Source organism: Talpa occidentalis, unplaced genomic scaffold, assembly GCF_014898055.3.
Source record: "Talpa occidentalis isolate TD23 unplaced genomic scaffold, MPIMG_talOcc4v2.1 talOcc4.16, whole genome shotgun sequence".
Taxonomy (NCBI): Eukaryota; Metazoa; Chordata; class Mammalia; order Eulipotyphla; family Talpidae; genus Talpa; species Talpa occidentalis.
The window spans coordinates 70210291-70233201 of record NW_023601653.1 but is presented as its reverse complement, the minus strand read 5'-3'; the positions used below and the strand labels follow the sequence as shown (position 1 = coordinate 70233201).

The 22911-nt window shown below is 50.8% G+C and overlaps 1 protein-coding gene across 4 annotated transcripts in view; it reads right to left on the bottom strand.

Annotated features, from left to right (window-relative positions):
* Positions 1 to 22911, bottom strand: part of VWF (von Willebrand factor) — a 116505-nt gene that overhangs the window by 38952 nt on the left and 54642 nt on the right. For all 4 annotated transcript variants that reach the window (XM_037514506.2, XM_054696496.1, XM_054696497.1 and 1 more), the window contains 12 exons: positions 20778 to 20872; positions 18500 to 18660; positions 12569 to 12672; positions 11327 to 11465; positions 9586 to 9720; positions 8818 to 8964; positions 8384 to 8524; positions 8083 to 8196; positions 6541 to 6697; positions 5854 to 6012; positions 4275 to 4410; positions 196 to 1574 (listed from right to left, as the gene is read on the bottom strand). In XM_037514506.2, coding sequence (XP_037370403.1) covers positions 196 to 1574; positions 4275 to 4410; positions 5854 to 6012; positions 6541 to 6697; positions 8083 to 8196; positions 8384 to 8524; positions 8818 to 8964; positions 9586 to 9720; positions 11327 to 11465; positions 12569 to 12672; positions 18500 to 18660; positions 20778 to 20872 — 2867 coding nt within the window. The remainder of the gene's footprint in view (positions 1 to 195; positions 1575 to 4274; positions 4411 to 5853; positions 6013 to 6540; positions 6698 to 8082; positions 8197 to 8383; positions 8525 to 8817; positions 8965 to 9585; positions 9721 to 11326; positions 11466 to 12568; positions 12673 to 18499; positions 18661 to 20777; positions 20873 to 22911) is intronic.

The following is a 22911-nucleotide window of genomic DNA, read 5'->3' as shown; positions in this document are numbered from 1 at the left end:
AGCACACACTACAAGAAAAGCATCTTCTTGCCCAGCAGCATCTTCCTGGCCAGGAGGTGAGGAAACTCAGACACTCTGAAGGCAGGGTTGGACCAAGACACAGAGCAGGAGAGCACAGGGTCAGGACCCAAGTATTGCACCTCAGCCCTCACCAGCCCTCACCAGTCCTTGCACCTGAGTGAGGCACCTGCTTACCTGGGGCAGGGGAGAGGGTGGGAATCTGCAGTCCCTCCCCGGAGCAACACATCTGCAGCACCAGATCTGGAGCCTCCCTGGGGAGCATCTCAAAGTCCTGGATGAAAATGGGGGCATTGGGCCAGCCGATCCTCTCCAGCTCCTGCATGTCGGCGTGAGGACCCACTCCGATGGGCACCACCTGGATGTCGCTAGGCATCCGCCTGATCTCATCAGAGGCAGGGTTTCCCGTGACCATGTAGACCAGGTTAGGCGCCTCCTCCCGGTCCCCCTGGCTGGCCAAGAAGCTGTGCTCAGACAGATACTGCAGGGCCTGTCCGGTGTTGGTCCTGTTGCCGCCCCGGTAGCGGATCTCCCGCACCTGCTGCAGGACATCCCCCTTGGACTGGGCCTCATGGAAGGTGTACTCGGCCGTCACCGTGTAGGAATACTGCAGCACGGCAACATGGATGCTGTCCTGGCCCACGTCCATCCGCTGAATCACCTCCTCCATGAACTCCCTGCTCTTGTTGAAGTTGACCTCGCCAATTTTGTCTGAGCCTTCCAGGACAAACACCACATCCAGGACCGTGGAGTTCCTCTTGGATCCTGGGGAAGAAGCCCCCAAGAGCTCCGGTCCCACGGTGACTCGTGCTATTGGTGAGGGCTGGGTAGGAGCGGGCGCTTCGGGGGCCAAGTCACAGAGGTGGCTGATAATCTCGTCCCTCCGCTGCTGCAGCTCGCCCACACTGCTGAACACAAAGGCCTTGTTCTCGGGGGCCTGCTTCTCGATGAGCCGGATCTGCCTGAGGTTGGCGTGGGGCCCGATACCCACAGGGATCACGATGACCTTCTTCTTCTTCAGGCCCTGGACATAGCGGACCAAGTTCCGGGCCATCCCCGGGGGCTCCTGGCTGGCCGTCAGGAGCAGGGCGATGCGGGAGGCTTCGGGGCGGTCGACCTTGTTGAAGATTTGGAACAGCGTGTACTTCAAGACCTCGCTGGTGGAGGCCACCTCGCTGCCCGCGTACTTCACCTGTCTGGTGATGCGCCGCAGCTCTGAGGGCCGCTTGCGGTCCCTGAGGTCGATGTAGGCGTGGGAGCCGTCATGGTATTCCACCACTGCCACGCGGATCCGCTTCTGGGAGATGTGCAGACGCTCCATCATGTCCACCACAAAGACCTTCAGCTCCTCAAACTCGGCCTCTGACAGCTTGGAGGAGCCGTCCAGCAAGAAGACCAAGTCCAGCAGCTTGCTGCAGTAGAAGTCGTGCAGGGGTGGCTCAGGGGTGTCCTCCACGTAGGGGGTGGTAAGGCTGATGGGCACTTCAGTGGGGGGTACCACCAGTCCACCGGGCTCCCCACAGGCTTCACAGGTAAGGTTGGCACCATCACAGTAACTGTAGTAGAGGGGGGAAGGCACTGGTGAAGGACCATCTTTGGGCGCTTCTCAGTCTTACTCAGAACTATTGCACGTATACCCACAAAACTGCCAGGGCCCCAAAGATCACTCGCCACCCAGATAAGACATCATTTTTAAACATGTCTTCAAACCATGCACACACACACACGCACGCACACACACACAGAGCAAAGGCTTCCATTGGTTCTAGAACCAAAGCTTTAACTCACCCCAGGACATGAAAAAAAAAAAACTCTTGCTCCTAAGCCATGCACACAGCATTCAAGGCTGATTCCTTTTTAACTGACATCTCCAACAACATAAATATTTCAGTATATCCAAGCCTTCTTCCAAGTATCTCCAAAGACAAATATTGCTCTAAATTGTTGATGTCGACCAGGCCTTGTAAATGGACTACTGAAAGTAAATGTCTTATAATATTTATTATAACAGAAATCAAGCTCTCTGAATTCTGGGCCATGTTTCATATGTAGGAAGAACGGAAAACACAGGCGCACAAACATTTTGGAAAGATGAACAGATTCAAAATCCTACCTTTGTCTAACGAATATTGCTTTTGTAATAAAATCAGTAAAAGTATTTTCTTTCTAATCCAGCAATCCCACTCCTAGGTATCTACCTGAAGAACAGGAAATATCAAGTGGCAGGGATTGCACTCCTACGTTCACTGCAGCACTATCTACAGCAGCCAAGTCTGGAAACGATCTAAGTGCCCAAGGGCAGACAAGTGGATCAGGAAGTTGTGGAACATATACACTACGGGTACTAAGTTATTAAAAAAAAAAAAAGGATGAATGCTTGTAATTTGCAACAACATGGTTGGAACTGAGAGAGATTTATGCTAAGTGAAATTAGTTAGGAGAGAGACAAATAGCAGATGCTTTCACTCATATATGGACTCCAAAGAAACTAAAGCAAAACAATCCTTAGAAATCTGACCGTAGTGAGGTACCTGGTGGGAATTTCATGGGGACTGTAACTGAGATAAGAAAGCATGCATATAAAAAAATAAATTATTGAGAAAAAAAAAAAGAAAGAAAGAAATCTGACCATAGAACTGAGGCTACTGGGGAGGGCGGAGGAGAGTAAATAGGGGAGTGGCTCCTGGACAATGGTGGTGCCTCACTGGGGCTTTGGTGGTGAGCGTGGTGCAGGAACAGGCATTTGCAAAGGTGTGAACCTGTACCCCTAAGTCATATGCAATGTTGTAAGCCAATGTCACCTCAATAATTATTTTTTATTTTTTTCCAAACCCCAGCTTTGTCCTGCAGAACAAAGCACTTGGGCACTGAAGAGCAGGTCCCCAACGTGTTACGAGAGAAGATAGCAACTGACTCGTGCACTGCTTCTATGGACACATGGCGGGCACCTCTAAGTGTGGGGGACCAGCTGGGCCACACACCCGGCCACAAGCACACACGATACATCTGTCGTAGACCAGTTACCTGCCCGTCCCCAGAACCCCAAGAAATTCCTACATTCCAGCTCAAATTTCCAGTCCCTTCTGGGCACTTTGCCCTCCCACCAGCATCCTGAAAGTGGCATGCCAGGTGCTGGGTTGCCCTGGGGTGAAGACCTGCCCAGCTAGGACCTTCTTTTTGTACCCTCTTGCTATGGAGCAACTTCCCTTCAGCCTCCCCCATAAAGCCAAGAGGGCAGCAGCAGCCTGAGCCCAGGGACCCCTGTGGCTTTGGAACTCCTGTCCACACCTGTTAGAGCCAGCATGTGCCCTGGAGCTGCCCCTCCCCAGGTGCCCGTGGAAGGAGGCGAGGAGGGGATTGAGCAAGCCAGTCCCTGCAGCTCGGAACCCAAGCCGGCCTGGACTCACCCTCCTTCCTCCTCACAGTCTCCTCTGCAGCACCGGGAGGTGGGCAGGCAGAGCCTTACTGGGAAGCTGATTCCTATTTCCTCAATGTCCATGCAATTTATTGCTCCAAACCTTGGTTAACAGCACGTAAGTGACATACTTTCTAGTTTCCTGCTTTTGCTGGAAAACTCACCCCAGGGAAGTGTTCACTCTTGTTTGTACAGATGCTGGCGGCAGGATCTGACTCTGGCAGCTGTGGCCACAGACCCTTCCCTGGCAAGTTAAAAGTTCCCGAAGTCTGGAGCAGAGAGCAGGCCAAATATCGACCTCTGAACCCAGATTCCCCACTTAGGAGCAGGGCTTCAGGAGGCTTGGCACACACCCCAGGGGTGCCTCACCTCTCCACAGCCACTTCCCAGACATAGTCCTGGAGGGCACCTGACATGCAGCCATGGTGTTCTCCCTCCCAATTTGAGAGCCTCATCCCAGGACCTGGGCTGTGGCCCTGGGGTGCCGGCTAGCAAGGTGTCTGCGTTACAGAGGCGTCAGGGGCTCCACCTCACTCTCCTCCCCTTCACCCCCAATTCCAGTAAAAAGGAATTTCATAAATTCCTGCCCTTGGATTCAGTGTGGCCTCCAGGGACAGTAACAGGCCTTCAACAGCAAGAGGTTAAAAATCCGAAACCTCCTATGAAGTATTTCCTGGACAAGTGACCTAATCTGTTCTGAGAGAAAGGGAAGCAAACGAAACAAACCACTACTTCTCCAACTCACACGGCGAGGATATTTTTCCCAGAACCTGTACCTCTGAGCAGGCCCCCAGAGAAGCTCGTGAGAAACTTCACTTTGACAACCCAGAAACCTCTTTACCAAATCTGGCAGCTCTTAGGGTCCCTGGGGTTCAAGGTGATCCTCTTTCCCGAGGCCAAGCGCCGGCCGGCCACCTCACACACGGGGCAGTCACTGGGGTCCACGCAGGTCTGCAAAAGCTCATCCAGCATCTTCCCTGCACAGTAAACCACTCGTTAGGAGCCAAAACTCTCACCTTTCCCACAAGGAGAACTCACCTTTCCTCCCCCTGGGTTACCCCACCACTGAGGGAACAACCTTCCTTCTTTGGGCCTTGATTTATGCCTCGGCAAAATCAGGGGTGGATTCCCTCACCCTACCACATAGCCCCCAAGCCTCAGGACAAATGAAATGTTATCTCCAAGGGTCTCTTCACCCCACTGGAAAATATATTTGGCAACTCAGGAGATCTGTGCTGTCCAATACAGGAGCCACTAAGCATATGTGGCTTGTTACATTTAAACTTAGTAACATGCAATAAAATGAGAATTCAACTCCTCAGACACACAAGCCACATTTCAACAAAACTTTTCACCATAGCAGAAAGTTGTTTGTTGGGTTTTTTTTTAAAGATTTATTTATTTATTTATACAAGCACTGGGTACAGTCAGAAGTGCAGAAGGGTGAGAGAATTCACCAGAGCCAGAGCAGGGAGCAAACAGGCAGAAAGACCGAAGTACACTGCTGAGGGGAGCAGCGGGCGGCAGGAGAGGTCTGCATGCCATGTGGGACCCTCGCTCGGTGGCCGGGGATCAAACAGGTGCTGCAGAGGCTGTGGGCAGCTTCACAGCCCAGCACTCAACCACTGCGCCACCAGGGGAGGCCCTTATAGCAGAAAGTTTTATCAGAAAGTGCTTCTCAAGAATTATTCGCCAAGCTAAGACATGGAAACAACTGAAAATGTTCATCAAGGGATAAATGGATAAAGATGTGAGATACACATACACACACACACACACACACACACACACACACACACTCAGTGGACTAGTACTCAGCTATTAAAAAGATGAAAGCATGCCTTTGTTACAACATTGGTGGAAATAAGTCAGAAAGTGAAAAACAGTTACCTGATGGTTTCTCTCATTTGTGGAATACAAATAACCAGTGCAAAAGAATGAATAAATCACAAGAAAAATAACTCAGACTCTGAAAAATGTGTTTACCTGAGCAGGGGGAGGAGAAAGAGTATAGACCCATCGGACTGGGGGAAAGATACTAGAACTTCGGTGGTGGCTGCCATGAGGCTTATAGAGAGGTGGGAAGCTGAAACCCTGAAACTGATAGAGCATTGTAAGCCAATGGGGAACCACTACAACTTTATTTTAAAAAATGAATAAAAATAAATTAAAAGATAAAAAAGTGTTGTTCTGGACGATAAGCTCTTAAATAGGCACAGAGAGGCATTGCACAGGAGCTCAACTTGACAAAAATACTCCCTGGCCTGGCTTTCATGAAAGGACACAGGGAACAGAGCCCAGGGCTTTAGGGTCGGGGACAGGGCATCCCTGGGCAAGGCTGAGAGGCAGCAGGACCGGGATACACCGTCCCTGGGCCTGGCCCCGCCCGCCCCGCCACCCTTAGCCCGGTCGGGCCTCACCTGGAGGGCAGTGAGCATGGCAGCCCTCCACACACTGCACGGGGCAGGCCAGCGGCTCGGGGTGCTGGCACGTGACGGGACAGGCAGGAGCACAGCTGTTGTAGCGCCACTCACACTCGTACCCGCTGTCCCGGAGATTTCTCTCTTCGCAGCTCTGGGCTGGGTAGACAAAAGAAATGACCTTGACCACTAAGACACCAGGCAACTGGGCAACCTCCCTCAGCCAGGACTGCACCCAAGTCCCTAGACAGATGGTGGTAAGACCCACAGTAGAGGGGGCACGCGGGAGGTGATGACCATGCGGGGACTTAAGGAACTACCAAGAGTAGAGACTTCGGGATTTTTTTAAGCACTTGACAACAGAAGCCTAGTGGTTCTGAGTCCGCTTTCCACATAGAAACATTAGCTGCTTACTCCGAGGAAGACTCACAGATGTGTGAGCACATCGCTCACACTGGCAAATATGACATGTCTAGTTAAAGACACGAGCCACTCCCCTCCTCTCACTGACCCCTCAGCTCCCTCTTCCAGAATTTCTCCAGGAGGAAAGTCTGCCCTGTCCCCGTGCCTCCCCACCCCATCGCTGTCCTCACACCCTTCAGCCCTTGGCCACCCACCCTCACATGGGGGCTCTGTCTTCTCTCCCACGAGGTGCCCTCTGCACCCCACAAGGGCATCAGGACTCACGGCACAACGTGGCTGTCCTCCAGGCCACCACTTTGCCGTGCTGAGCGCACACGTGGGCGTAGGCAGCTATGGTGTCGCAGAAGCAGGCGCAGTCCCCGATGGACTCACAGGAGCACGTGTCATAGATACAAACATCCAGGAAAGGCTCGGGGTCCACCTGCAAGGGACCCTCATGGTGGCTTGGGCCAGGGCAGGGGACGGGGACCTAGGGACTCTACTCTTGGTGTGGGGGCCAGAGTTGGGGGTAGAGGCCCAAGAAAGGACAAATGGTGCCAAAAACAGACTGGGTAAAAGTCAGTCCTAGTCTGCATCTGGATTTCAGCAAGAAAAGTTGAATAAAGCAGGGTTCTGGGCCTTTCATAGAATGCATTGAGCTAAAAAATTTTTCAAAAGACCATCCCCGTCTCTCTGTCTTTCCGCTTACCTGCTCAGTCATCCATCTGTCCCCATAACCCACTCCCAATCTCATGGACTTTTGGGTGTTTTTACATAAACACGCACACAAAGGCACACAGGAGTATGCTGCTCACTCTTTTCTTGCCTCGACCCAGCAAAGAGAACAAGGACTCATGTTGCCACTCATGTTGCCACTCCTGTTGCCTCACAAGGGGCTGTGAGGCCAGTGGGCTGGGGTGCTCCCGGACACCCACCCTAAGTCTATAGGGAGGCAGCCCACCCTCTGCTGATGCTCAGTCACAGTCACCCCCTTCTCCCCGTCTCTGTCCCCAAACATGCCACTACACACACCAGCCCCTGCAGAGGGTCATGATGCACTCACACTAAGAGGGTCAGTTTCCAAGACATGCCAGTAACCCTGATTTCCCCTGTTCCTCTCACTGGCTCTATTCTACCAGCTCCAATATCCAGGGTTTGCGCCAGGGGATCCTTCAGGACTAAAAATAATTGATGATGAACAAGATGAACAGAAAGATGAACAGAAAGAGCTGAGATTCAGATCCCAACCAATCATCCACTTGCCCAGAGCACACGTGTGTGTACATGGTTGTGTGCATGTTTGTGATTGTGTATGCACACATATATACCCACGTATACCCCTGTACACGTGTGTGCCTATACACTCATATCTAGACAGAAGAAAGCTGTGTTTAACTTTGGGGGTTTCCTTTTCACAGAGTAAGACACAAAATGAGGGCTCAAAAGCCATGGAGGTAAGTCAGAAACAAGTTTCCTGAGACAGAAACTAGGAGCTACAGGGTTTTGCAAGGTCAGGTAAGCACTTAGCTCTGGAGACAGTGAGAAACTAGGGTGTGAAATCCCCACATCCAGTATAGAAGAATGAACCCCACAACTGGGACCAAAAGTGGGGTGCTGGCAGATGCCAAAAGGAGCTCAACTTCACATGAGAAAAGCCACTGGCCAGCAAGGCCCCTCACTGACTGCAGAGGATCCTTTCTGTCTCCCAGGCCAAGGCCCAGAGGGGCTTGAAGCGGGGTGGGGGTGGGGGGTAGTTGGGGCAGATCATGTCCAAGGTCATGCCCACAGGAGCAGCCAGCACTGCCTCCCACCACCCCAGGCCCTCACCAGCTTGTTGCAGTCCTGGAAGATGTCACTGGTGAGGATCCTGCAGGAGTTGTCCACCATGGTCTGCTTCAAGATGTTGTTGTGGCAGGTGGCAGGGGTGGAGTCCAGAGGCAGCTGGGGACGGGACAAGGGAACACAGACGGAGCATGAAGAAGCAACCCAAAAAGACCCGAGAGACCCCCTTGTAGAGCACCCCACACCACTCACAGTTCATACCACTCACCCACCCCCCATCCTCCAACTCCAATGAGACCTGGGGGCAGCCCTCCAGGATCCACCCACATGGAGACCCCAGACCTACCCTACTGGTGTCAGCGCACTGTGGGTTCACTTTCCAGGAATTCCCAAAGTCCACGGGGTCTTCCTCCACTTGCAGGCTGCTGCTGGTGAAGTCGTTGTTCTGGACACCGTCGAAATTCCCACACAGACCACACACTTGCTCCTGACAGGCAAGTTGAGAGTGTGAGTCTTAGAAACTTCCAGAAAATGCTCTTCCGGGGGGCGGGGGTGGGGTAGAGACCAAGGTGACCAGCCAAGCCTTACCCTGGCCTATTCCTTTTCCCAAGCTTCCTCACTGACCCAGTTTTACAGTCAGGGGAACAAAGGTCATCACAAAGACAGGCAACCTGCCCACGTCCCAAGGCCAGCCGAGGGCAGCGGTGAGAAGGAGCCACCCCTGACCCTCCCCTCGGCCAGCTCCACACCAGTCACAGACCAGACGAGGCGGTCACTGACCTGGAACGTCTGCTTCAGGGTCACGGAGATGCCCAGGTGGTGGTCCCAGACCACAGAGAGGGCCTTGCCCAGCAGCAGGATGATGTAGCGGCCGGACTCCACCACCTCAAAGTGAGTCTCATCCTTCATGGGCCTCTTCACATTCACCTGAAGGCCAAAGCACGAGCCAGGGGTGAAGGGCAGGCCAGGGTGTCTAGCTCCTCCCCTCCCCCACACCTGCTCGTGGCCTCCAGAACCCCAAGTCCTCTCCCCATTCACCCAGAGTTTGCCCCTTCGGACCAGCTCGTGCGGGCACATTTCTACAGCCACCACCTACCACGCCCACAAATCCTCTGGTGGGTGATAACAGAGGTGGCAGCCAAATCGTAATCGTGACATTAAAAATGCAATGAAAACATGTAGCCGAAGATCAGGCATCGTGTCACAAAAATAATTATTCTGACACCTGGTCACTCATACACGGTGCCCTCGACAGGTTTTTAACATGGCAAAGACTTTAAGCACCTCCAGTCTGTCCATTATAAAAATCTATCCCTATCGCTTCTCGGCCTTTCGGCTAAGATCAAGTGTTGTATAAACATCTATCCCTTTATAGAAACAAACACAAGATGCTCCCTTCCCATCCCCCCAACTCCCTCTTGCCCAGGTCCCCACACCAGGAGTGTAATGGCCACAACATACACCCAAGTTCTAGATGAAGCTGGACCCCTGCTTGCTCAGCTAGCAGAGCAAAGGGGCAGGAGAGGCGGGGAGGAGGCTGGCACTCACCTCCCCATCAAACAGCTCGATCTCGCCTCCTTCCACCAGGATGGTGACCCGCTTCTTGCATTTCACTGAGGGGTAGCTGCACCCCTCGTTCCCGACCAGGATGCGGAAGGTCCCAGGGTTACTGCCACAGTAGTCCTGGGGGGACAGGGGTACCAGGAGAGAAATATCACCTCTGCCACCCCTCTCTAGATCAGATGATTGGCATGTGTTATTTCAGCCTTTGAAGAAAATGTTACAGGGTGTCACCATGTCTGCGAGTGAATGTGTGTGGGTGTGTGTTTGTGAGAACACACACATCAGGTCGTGATGAGCTATGCAGGGATTGTGGAAACAGAGGCTGAGGGAGCATGGTCCTTGCTGGCCAACTGAATAGAAAACTACACAAAAGGGGAGAGGTCTTTGGTGAGCAGCTCCCGTGGCAGCTGTGACTATGGTGTGAGGGGGAAAATCCAACTCAGAACACTACCTGTGAGTGCTGGTTCCCCGCCTTATTGGAGAACATTAAGTCATTTACCTCCGCCCCACCCCTCACACACAGACCCACAGACACAGGCACACATACACACTACATGTATACACTTTTATATACACACGTCCCACAGACACACAGGCCACACAGTCACAGAGACACACAGAATAGCACCCACTGTCTGTCCTTTATAAGATGGGGCCGGCCAACTCAGTGGGATTATCAGACAGTGAGTTAAGCTAACAGGGCAGTTAGAGTTAAAAGTGGAAATCAAGTCGCAGGGCTTTGAAAATTGTTCTTGTCACCAGCTGCACACGCCCGCCTGGTGCCCTGCTCACTCCCAGCATGCTCTGCACACGCCCGCCCGGTGCCCTGCTCACTCCCAGCATGCCTTGCAGGAGTGTTTGCTCAGTCACCCTGTCTCACGGGGCCTTGCAATTCAGCCTTTGGGGCTGAGGTTCCTATGGGTTTGTGGTCCCCACTTCAGACCACACCAAGCCCCCACCACCTCCTCCTCCCAAGAATGGAGACAGAGAGACCACAATTGTTTAAAGATTCACAGAGCCAAACTGTCTTGTCCCTTGTGGGAAAAGCACTCACATGCTTACCCACTTTGGTGTCAACCAGCATGAAAAATTTATAGGAATCCACACAGTGGGGAGAGGAAACAGAGGGGTCAGTACCCTCTCTCCTCAGCTAGGATTTCCCGGGCTTTTTCTCATCCTACTGGGTAATAGGAATTTTCTGTGGCTCCAGCCCCCACCTCCACCGCATTGTGAACTACACTAGAAATGAAAATGGTGGAAAATGCAATAAGATCATAGGGTGGGAAGCAAACGCCAAGGGTCATTTCAACCTTCTTGTCCGGGGCCACAGTGTCAGGTCGTGCAGGCTGCTCACTGCACAAGGATACACGCAGGGAGAGTGAGCGAGGACTGAATTCCCCACTACGCATCCTAAGGAGGCTGTGTCTGCCAAAGACTCTGATGGCTTTTTCTAATTCCATTTTGGTGCTAACTTGGGTTGAAATAGCTTGCCCCACACCAATCCCAGTCAACAAATGAGCTTTCTCTCCTCTTCCATGTCTCCAAGTGGCTGAAGGAAGATGGATGGTCACTTTTGAGTTTCAAACCTCCTACTTCTTCAGGCATTTCTTTCAGGGATTGGGAAATTATTCCAATAGAAATAGTTGTTTCTTCAGACAGAAAGACAGAATCTGACCTGGAAACCCCCAAACTGTAGCCAGTAGTGGCCCCCACCCCTCCCTCTTACCTGCACCAGGACATACTGGCACTCCCCAGGGAACAGGTATTTGAGCCCGTCGAAGGTGAGGTAGTGGGCCATGCCAATGGCGGAGCAGGTGGCATCACACACCTGGTCCGTGCAGTTCCACTTCCGGTCCCGACAGACACTAGAAAGAGTAAGGGCAAGGATGGCCAGTAGGGACTTGGTTGCCAGGGTCTCATCTGGGTATTGGAGAGGGAGAAGATATGGAAAGACTGCTGCAGGTGCCACCAGCGCTCCAGGAACCCTCTAGAAGTGAAGGACCCATGGCCTGTGGAGCACGGAGTGTGCGGGGACTTTGCAGCCAGGAACTGACACATTGTTAGTGCACAGCCCCCAAGAGGTGAGAAGGAAGCTGTGCTTGTGTATATCTAGTTCCATGAGGAAACTGAGGCCAAGAGGTAAATGAGCTGTCCACAGTGATCCAGGCAGCCAGGGAAAGAGGCCAGACCCTCTGGGGACCAACTGCTGCAAATCTGCTAAAGGTCAGCCTCCCCTGAGAGTGGGCCCCGGGGTCTCTATGCAACAGACTCAGAGGATTCGTGGGGACAAAAGACAGAATGGCGGCAAGTTCTGAGTCAGGAAAACCATGATCGAGGGTGACTGTGCGCCAGAGAAGGCTTGGAGGGTAGACAGCCATATATTTAAATCTACAGAGTTTTGCCAGTGGCCACAATGCCCCATCCCACAACACCGTAACCAGAGATGACGTGGAAGCCCACCCATGCGTCAGAGGTGGTAAGCTCAGACCTCAGGCCCTTCTGGGCCCCCAGCTTCCTGCCTCTGTGCACATGGCCTTTGCCTAGAGCTGTGCCAGGGCCAGAAGTGACAGGAAGGGTGAGTGGGCAAAGCCCAGAGTTATAGGAAGGTCAGCCCAGGCACCAGGGAGGAAAATCAGCCCCCTCAGCAGGCAGCACAAGGCCAGAGGCCACTCCTTCCACAGCGCCTGGCACTTGGTCACTTGTGCAGGACTGAGAAGGAACAAGGTCCTCAGCTTCCCCAGGCCCCACTCCCTAGTCACTAGGGGAGTTCTCTGCAGGGCAGGCAGAGCACTGGGGTGAAAGGTTCTCCCTATTTTACAGATAGACAGGGCACAGAGGAAAGAGCAACCCCATTCCCAGAGGGTGCAGGAGACGGGTACCAGCCATCTCTGCCCCCAGCACCCCACTCCCACTCACCCCAACCACCATGGCCACCAGGTCCCCAGGAAAGCCCATCCCAGGGCCTCACCAAGTGTTGCAGTCAATTTTCACTGTCTCTCCCGGGGCGTATTCTTTGCCCTGATGGAAGCAGGGACACCTTTCCAGGGCCACACATCTGTTTTCATGCCGGACCTAAGGGACAGAAATCCAGAGTCTTGGGGGCCACAGTTGTATGGTCTAAAGCCCTGAGAAGCAGCAGCCATGGACAGAGGCCAGGCCAGTCAGAACCCACGCCTGGGCTGGGGCTTGGCGGCCCCAGGCACCTGCCACAGGGTCCTCCCCAGCACAGAGGAAGACACACTGGCCACCCTCTGCCCTCACCCCCTGCTGGGGACCGTGGAGCATGGCACCTTGGTGAAGATAGACCCTTAAACCTAAGAAGCCCATGCAGAGGATTCCTCCAAAGGTAATAGACTTACCAGCACAGGTTAATGCAGAATTATTTATCATTGCATGGAAACCAAGTGTCCAACAATAGAAAAATGATTAAATCCATTAAAGAATTCCCCGGTGACAATGTCCTACGGAACGATTAAAATGGCCCTTTGAAAGACTCTTAAATGATACAAGAAATATTTGTGCTGTTAATTTTCAAATCGGAGGTGGGGGGAGCTGTATATACATATGGTCCCAATTATGAAACTGTATTTTTTCTTTTTTCAAAAGGACTTGAAGGAAATATAGACGTTGTCTCCAGATGGTGGGCTGGTAGAGAGAAATTTTATTTTCTCTTTTGGTTTTAAAAATTCTTTTCCAAATGTTCTTCAGTGAGCATGTACTATGTTGATAATTAAAGAACATGGGCATATATTTAATAAATGACAAAATTAATAATACACTAAACACTCTGGAGATAAAAGCTGAACACTGGCAAGAAGCAGGGATGGACCAAAATCAGTGCCTGAGGGGTGATGGCAGGGTTGCTGCTTCTTTTTTTTTTTTTTAATTATGTTTGCTGCAGTAACATTGATTTACCATACTGTGTATGTTTCAGGGATATAGGTTCATACCTCTGCTATCCAGGGGCTTCCTCAAGTCCCCCATGTCCCTTCACACCTCATCCAGGCCTGAGATTCAGATGCCCTCCATGACAGCCCTGTGGCCCTGCCCCCCGCCACCAGACTAGGGAATTTGTATACTCCTCAGGTCCCTGGGGCCAGGAGGGACAGGGCTGAGACCTGCAGGCCCTGGTGGGCTCTGCAAGAGCTGGCCAAACCCACCTGACCCTCAGCACACACACCTGCTGCAGGACGAGCTGGGACGTCTGCCTTAGCCAAAACCTTGCATGAGCTAATGGATCCCTGGGTCACCCTTAGGCCCCTTAAGTAAAGGGATCTTGGGTTCCAGAGCTACCTGAGGAGTAAGAAGCTGCTGGTCTGGATCCCCTTGTGACTCAGTTATCCCCAGACCAGCTAGAGCCCCCAGGGCTTAGATGGAGACAAAGTCCTTGGAAGGAGCTGCACAAAGGTTTCACTTCAAGGATCATGCACACCTGTGTCTGTGTGTGTTAAAAGGGGATGGAAGAATAACCCCCATTACTTAACCACTACCTTCAGATGCGGGGTGGTTCTTGAGACCCCAAAGCCCGCCTAAGCAATGGAGCAGAGTGAGGAAGCTGCTCTTGGAGGCTCTCGCCTCCTAGGACCTCTGTTCTTGGAAGGCAATGAGCTTGGCTGCCTCAGCTGCAGATGGTGAAAAATGTCATCCTACCAGTGCCTTCAAAGGCTGTCACTATCAGGGTTCATTCCTACATCCCCCCAAGCTTTGCCTGATCTGAGTAGTCCCAGGCCTGCCACCTAGTGGCTACCCTAAGATTGACAGGTGCTGCCAATGGGGAACATGCTGGCCAATGCTCACTCCTACCAATAATGGAGGCCAGAGAGGAAACAAATTCCCCATTATGGGAAACAAGTATGAGACAAAGGTAAGATGCACAGAAGGATAAAGAGATAAGGTTTATGAATGTCCTTCAGAGACTTCAGAAGAAAACAGGCAGAAATATTTGTCACTGTTATTCAATTCATTAATTGAAGTCTTGAGTAAGGTCAGCTCACTCTAAGAACATAGTACTAGATCCTGGTCAGCCAAAAAAGAAAAATAAATAGGTAGAGAAAAATTTGTTTTGTTACTCCTCTCTGAAAAAGCCCCATCTTCCCCCTTCCCCATACAAGAACACCATATTAACCCATCCTGCAAAATTTCGCTTGCCTTCCAACTTTGCTTTGTTCATTCTCCCACCCCATCAAAACTTCCAGCTCAAATAATCTAATTTCAAGAACCAGGAAAGTAGCTGATTAAATAACTCATACTAAGGTGTGAATGACTTCCTGGGAGAAGTCATAAGCTTTTCTAAATCTCTTGCTTGTTAAGCAAAATGAACTGATACTTACTATCTTTCAGTACATCTAAGTGCTAAGTGACAAATTATAGAAGGTGTAGGATATGTTTCTGAGACAGGAGGACCTTCTGGGGCCTTTTAAATTGACATCCTATAGGATTTACAATGTCTTCAGGTGAGGTCCACCCTGGATGGGCCTCAAGCTCCAGATTTGGGAAAGTAATGCCAAAGCTTTGTCAGTCTTCATCCTGACCAGTGAGAAAACTGGGCATCAGAGTATCAGGGATTCATGCCAAGAGGTTTCTTAGCACCAGAAGAACTGGGTACCAGTTCAGAACACGTAACCTAGGGTGTACCTAGAGGGTAAGTGAGCATCTCCCAGACAGTATACTGCAATCTCCAAGACCAGGATTTCCACCACGTAACTCTGAGTTTTGAATGAGACTAGGTCTGTGCTTTCCTCAGTCTCCTCCTCTGTGATAAAAGGGCTGAAATCCTGGGTTCAGGGTTCCCTCTGGCCCTGGTGTCCCAAGATCCTCCTGGAGAGAAGGAAGGGGGGGGGCTGGAATGGGACCCCGGAGCAGTGGGTTGTGCTTTGCTGCCACCTAGTGGTGGCATTAGGTAATACCACCCCAACTTAAAGGCCAGATGTTCACTCAAGAATTTTTGAATTATAGAAAAAGACTTGAGGAATTGTTTAGTGAGACCCCCTCATTTTATTGACCCAGTGAGTCTCAGAATACCAAAAATTGTTCCTAGGGAGTTAATTCCCTATCATGTCTCTGTCCATGATATGGGATCTTATGACTTTTACCCCCTGAACTTCTAAACTCATCATGATTAAACTGCCATTTACTAAGTAACTCCCACATGCCTGTCACTGTTCTCTCTGGTCCTCCCAACTATGCTTGTAATCCAGTTTTACAGTTCAAAAGAGACAGAGATAAATATTTCAAGATTTTAAGTAACTTGCCACTCAGTTATATAAATATCAGGAGCCAGGAATTCAGTGTAAAATTGTGGAATTCTTGCTCAATGCCTCCTCCACACAGCTTCTGCACCAGCCAGGTGATGACTACAGATCAAAAGCATCCCCATCCCCATGTTCCGTGCAAGGAAATGGAGTAGGAGCAGATGGAGTCTGCAGCAGAGGGAGTGGACCAGCCATCTTCCTCTCTATGCAGGTACCAAGCCTGGAACAAACTGCAGAGAGTGGGATCCCTCCCTGCCCCCAACACTTTCAAATAGGTTCACTGGCCTTACAGCAGACATTGAGAGGGGCCTTGAAAGAGGACAGGCAGGCTTCAACAGAGAACAGCACTGCTCAAAGTATGGCCCTGGGGTCGGTGATGAGCCCAGAAATGGGGAGGTGTTGATGGCAATTTCAGTGGTTTATCACATCTGTAGCATCTAATAAAAATTAGCAGGGGGGCAGCTCCTGTGTTGTAAGTCATTGCTTTTAGTTTCGTTTTTCTGAGCACTCATTTCTATTACATTTACAGATGCTTTGTTTCATGTAGATTGGATATTTAATTGAAGATCTCTCCCATGGACAGGAGGACGAGGTGGCTGTCAGGCTCTGAGAATGAGCCTCAGTCTTTACAAACACAATTAATTCTATTCCTCTGGTTCTATAGCACATTCTGGTTTTAAAAGGATTTTCTCATAAAACTCCACCAAACCCACAGCCAGTGTATGATGAAGGCAGATCAGGAAGGAAATGTGTGTCCATGTCACATATGAGGAGAACGAGACTCAGGGGAGTGTGAATGACCGCTGGGGTACAGTCAGAAAGCAGGGGCGCCAGCTGAGCACTGACCTCTGCCCTGCTGCTTGGTGCTCCCTCCACTCTCAGTACGTCTGCCCCCAGCAAAAAAGCTACTTCCTTGCCCTCTTCAAGTCCTCAGAATACAGAATCCCTGGCCTCTTCCCCAAAACCTCAATAACATGCCACAATCTCCCCCGCCCCCACCCTTACGCAGGGAACAGAAGAGCAGAGTAACACCCAGAGCCCAGACTGGGGCTTCCAGCTCCTTTTGCTTGTATTGTGGCCAAGAACATGTGTCCAGTGCGGCAGGCTCATGCTGTACACTTCATAAATCACATGGACTTTTCTGCCCTGCCAAATCTGGCCTCAACAATTAGCACACTGGTCGACATCGTAATGAAGCAGTTGTGAAAATAATTCAGTCTCTTACACTCTGAGCTTTGGAGCTTGTAACCCTGTGTTGGAGGGAGGGCCACCTGGTTGGAGGGCAGGTATCCAGCAAGCTCATAAGGGTGCATCGGCAGCCTGAACTTCAGGTCACCAGGGACCCGAAACAACAATGCAATGGTCGTGGCTATGCACACTGAACTATCTGTACTGTTTGCCTCCCGGGTGGAGGGAGTTCATCTTAAAGAGCCTCTGGTGCTGACATAGTCTCCCGAGTGAGGTTCCTTTTGGCCAGAACCTCCAGTGATGTTGGGAGAATGTTCCCCAGCATGGGGAATGCATGGTCAAAACCAGTGTCTAGGGGTGAAAAGTGCAATGGAAAGTGGGTACAGGGTGAGTGAGGAAGGTGAACATAGGAGGATGTGAACGGATATCTTCAAATGATATGAGTATGGAAGCTACTGGCAAATTAACAGAACTTGAAAAAAATCTGCATTTATAAAAATATCTGTCACTAAAAAATACTAAGTTAAAATAAGTCCTTTCCCAAAAAAAGAGGGGGGACGGTACAGCAGTGACCCATCCCTTCTTATTTCTCACCCCTGCCTAGGTCTGCATTTCCCTCTCCTATACACCTTCCCTGGGGCACCAAACAAACCTCCCAGTTTGGGGGTGCTCTCTAGCCAATCTCTAGCTCCCCCATTAGAAAAGAACATTCCAGAATCCTAATACAGAGGGGAACACCCAAGAGAGAATTAATAACACAAATCCCTCCTTCCAGGTGACAAGAATAATTTGCATATATTGTTTCCTACAAAACTGGACTGAGGTCAGAGTTGGCAGGGAAGTAAGGAGGCTTGGCTCAGACTGTCACCACCAGTGAAAGACTAGAGGGGTGCATAGGCTGCAAAGCAGCATGACCCCCCAGAAACTGCGAGCCAAATGCTGCATGTTTGTAGCCCCAACCCCAGAACCAAGGAATAATATAAGCTGGTGGAGACCCCAGGACTCAATGTACAGACAAGGGAAAAGGCTCAGTGCAGAGAAAGGGACTACTCCCGTCCTGGTTGGAGGTGTAGCTGAGACAACTGTCTTCTCTTCAAACAGTTGTATGTCTATGCAAATCATGTGCAAATGATATGCAAATAGGCAGGTGCCCCTGCTCCTTCTTACAACGGATTAGCCCTTGGGAAATAGCTAGTGGAAATGCCTGTTTTCACTTGTAAGTATTTTCTGGCAATACCCACTTTCCTTCCTACAGCAACAGCACCTCGGGGGCCCTTATATTTTTGTCAGATCTCATCAGGACAACACTGGCCCTTTCCTGCCACTACTGTCCCTAACTCTGGTGGCAGGCCAGACACAGAGACTCTTCCCACTCTGCCCCATCACCACCACCACCATCTCTCCAGCATCCTAGCCCACCTCACTCAGCCCTACCCGAAGGGAAGTGGGAGGTCACTTACCATGCCCGGGGGGCAGATGCAGCCGGACACGCAGCCAGTGCTCATGCACTCCAGGTCATAGTTCTGGCAGGTCTTGACACACTCTAGCCCCTCAGCCCGGGGGTTGTCGGCTGGACACACCAGCTTAACCATGGGGGGCCGGCAGGACAGGCTCCTTTTGCCTGGGAGACAGGAAATGAAAGGGGAGATTAGTGGAGGGGTGATGGATGGCCCTTCTATACTGCTCTTTGACCCCTGGCTTCAGCCACTCAATTCCAGAACAGGAAGCTGCCCACTCCCTGGGTTACACGCTGCCTGATCCCTGGCCAGGTCTACCCCTGAGCCAGGCTCCTCAGACACAGCCTAACTACTCATCTGACCCACTGACCTTTGCCCCTCTGGGGCCAGCTCTCCCCATCTCCTTTCAGCCTGTGACAGCTGGCTGCACTGAATCTTGATGTATTACAGAAATGCCCAGACCCAGGCTCTAAAGGACCTGGGCATCCTCTTTTTCAAAGGAACCCATATCGGACACAACAGGACTGTTGCTAAAATCCTTGCAACTAATTAAAGTCATGAAACCTTAAAGAGGTTTCGTGAACCCCTTTACTCCACTGTCATCCCTGCCCAGTCCCTGGCCATGGCCTGTCACCCCTATCTGCCCTCCTGCTGTGCCACTATTCCTCTGCTCCCCATCTAAGATCACCACCTGACACTCTATGTATCTTACCTATTTGTGAATTTGTGACTGCCCACCCCGCCGTGGAATGTATGCTCCAAGAAGGCAGGGGTTTGGTCCACTTGGTTCTCGGAGATAGCATATTTCCTGACAATTAGTAGGCATCAACGGCTGACTGGATCAGTGACAGCAGCTGGTTGATATGGGACCTTTCAAAAGCCCTGCTGCACTTAATAGCATCTGTATCTAACCATAAAGACCTGTAACTATCTCCTGTGGACAAGAAATCCCGAATCTTAAGTCTTATTTTCACATGGAAACTTAGGAAACTGAAACACTACAAGATGAAATGACTTTTCCAAATCACACAGGATTCTAGGAGGTTCTTGACTTTGAAAAAGAGGATAACTTACTTCCAGGGACGAGGCTGGAAGTCTTGAAGCACGAGACAGCATTAAAGGCAGATCCAGGGGAAAGAGTGACAGAAAGGAGGTGGGCGTCAGGGAAAAACATTATAATAAGAAAGCAAGAGAAAGATTTAGTGACCTTGAGGTCTGCTATGGTCTGAATGCTTGTGCCCCCAAAAATTCATATGTTGAAATCCTAACCTCTGAAGGTTAGTACCAGGGGGTGGAGCTTTGGGCCTTTGATGAGATCACAAGCCTCCTGAATGGGATTAGTGCCCTTCTAATAGACCCACAGAGCTCCCTCGCCCCTTCCTCCATGTGAAGGCACAGCAAGAAGTCTGTGGCTCCAAAGAAGACCCTCACCCAACCCTGCCTGCACCCTGATGCCAGACTCCCAGGCTCCAGAGATGTGAGAAATACATTCTGTGGCTTATAAACCACTCAGTCCATGTTATTTTGTGACAGAAGCCCAGCAGCACAGGACAAGGTCAGAAATCCTCATTTCAGCTGGCAAGTCAGCCAGGAACTTGGCATCTTGCCAACTGACAACCCCCAATCAGTCATCCAGGGAAGCAGACCTCCCACCGGGACAACCTGAAAGGCCTCGGGCATGTGCAGACATGTGCATTGGAGGGAGGAAGTCTTGAAGTAAGTGGGTGGCAGAGAGAGATTAAACTGGAGGCTGAAAACGGTCTATTTGTCTGCCCCAAAGCATCCTTCTCACTCTCCTTGGGAAAGCCCTTTCTAAACAAGGGTACGTTTCCCGGAAAGCAAAAAGACACCTGTAACCTCTAAATGTGAACGTGGCCCCACCAGGTCACCCCTTTTGCAATTGTGTCTTGCCTTCCACAGCAGCTATTAGGGCCTCCAAATGTGTCCAACTCTCTTCTGCCAAATCCATCTGAGAAGCTTGCTAAAGAGGTGGCCTTAACTGTACACCCCAGGTAAAAAGAGGTCATTGAAGGAGGAAGCTTTTCACCCCCTTCAAGATGACCGACTCAGCTGGCACAGGCTAAGGTCGCCATGGGCAAAACAGAGGTCTTGCTGGGTCCGTCTTGTGTGTAATCCACGTTGTCTTCCTGCCTTACTAATTTTCAGTCACACCCGTAAACTCCAGAGTGTCTAGGCCTGAAGTCACTCACACACGCGGCCCGAATGCATAGCCCCAAGACCCAACAACTGAGCAGCCCCAGGCGGTGGGGTCAGCACTCACTTCGGTGCGAGAGGGGGCGGCCGAGGACCGTGTCGGGCAGCATGCTTCCCGGGGCTACGCTCGAGGTGCAGTGCATGACGCCATCCTCGCAGTAGCTGCAGAGAAGAAAGTCAGTTTTGCAAGGGCGATGACCCTGGTGTCTCCATTTCCTCTCCCGCCCCTCTCTGCCCCTCCACCAGCACTCCCCAGGCTGAGACCTGTCTGAAAGACAAGTCTGCCAAGGCCACAGGCGACCTCCAAGCCACTTGACCCAAGAAACTGTTTCTAGTTCTCCTCTTGCTTGATTCACTTCAACAGCATTCATCACTCCTGACTACTCCACTCTTCTAGCAAAAAAAAAAGTAAATCTCTTCTGGTTTCCGTCCCTGGTGGCCCCCTCTCAGCCTCACCTCTCAGCCCCACTGAGAGCCCCACCCTGGCTCTCTTCCCACACACCACGTTGTTCACATCCAGGTAATTACGGAGATGACTCGTGAATTTACATCTGTAGCTCAAATCTCCTTTGAGTTCATATATTCAAATGTCTAGGTGTAGCCAGTGTTCAGTTCACTCAGCGCCCTACACTGAAGATTCAGCCCCGTTGACACACGTCTGTCCCATTTGCTGGTGCTCCAAGGCCACAAGCTATTCTGCAGTGTGCCTCCACCCTGTGTTACCCTCCCTGTGACCCACACACACTGTCACCTGCTCCTCACACCACAAAAAAGGCGGTGATTAGTGTCTTTGTTCATGGGCCTTTAAGAACCTGCATGAGAATTTCTCAGTAAATGCGCCCAGGAGCGGCACTATGGGACTGCTCAGGGCTGGGTGTCTAATTTGCACATGCCATGCCAACTCTCTCCCAGGTACAGCTGACCTGGTATTGAAGGGAGTAATGCACCTTCAAGATTAACAGGTGGCCCTGGGTTTGGAGAGGGGAGCAGTGGGCACGGTCAGTGGATGCAGGGCCTGGGAGACCACATTAAGGGTTTGGTCTTTATCCTAAGGCCTGTTGAGGGAAGCACTTGAAGAACTGCAAACACAGACATGATGTACTCAGAATTAGGTTTGGAAAAGACACCTGGAGGCTCAGAAACAGCGTATGTCCCACCAACCGCAGACCAAGGGCCCGTGTCCCACAGTCTTGTCAACACTTGGCATTATCCAGATTTCAAGTGTTTTCCATATAACAGGTACGAATTAACATTCATTGTTGCAAGTTATGTTTATCTGATGAAAATTATTTTAAACATTTTTGAAGGTGGCTGCTGTTCAATCAAAAGTTGCTGAATGAACCAGACACTTGGCACTTGCCTCCTAAGCACCAGCGGGACCTGGGCTCCTGGTGTTTCACTGACACCTGATTAAAAAACCCCTGTCCCGAAGTCAGGTCCTATGTCATTTGGACATGACCCAAAAGTTTAATCGTGTACATTTATTATGCACATAATTATATAATTTATAATTACTTATAGGTGATTTATAATTTAATTTATATCAACTAATTTAATTATATAATTAAAAATTAAATTCAATATATAGCCTAACTCATATACATATGTATATAAATACACACACACACACATATATAAACTTGAAGATAAGAATCAACTCCTGGCCCGGAGCCCAGCCTGGCTAGAGAAAGTTCTCTTCTGGGTTGGCTGTTTGGTAATTAAACAAACGGAATGAGAAACATTCAGCCCACACGTCTTCGCACGAATTCCTACCGCCTTTTCTCACAGGCATCATCAGCATAGCTGGGCTCATTCTTCAACATGTTGTTTAGGGAATAAAAATAAATGGCCACAAACAAGCCCTGAGTTCCCTCTGGCTCTCATTCCCCATGAAATCCAATCTTCTAAATGAAGTGGACAGACAGGCTAGTCAATAGCCGTCAGCCCCGGTGCCTGAAAGGGAGACATGGCGGGGGTGGGGGATAAGGCCACTGTCACAGACTCCGCTCACCCAGGACCTGCAGCACCCCATCTCTCACCTTACCTTCTCTCCCTTCTCTCTGAGTTATTCCTTAAATGCACCCTGCTTCCCAGAGACCCCATCTCCTTCATCTCCTGGCCCTCAAGCCACTCAAGGTTAATGGGTTATTTTCATAGCATTCTTGGCAGATTGCCTAATTCTGGATACTTTTGGAAGTCCA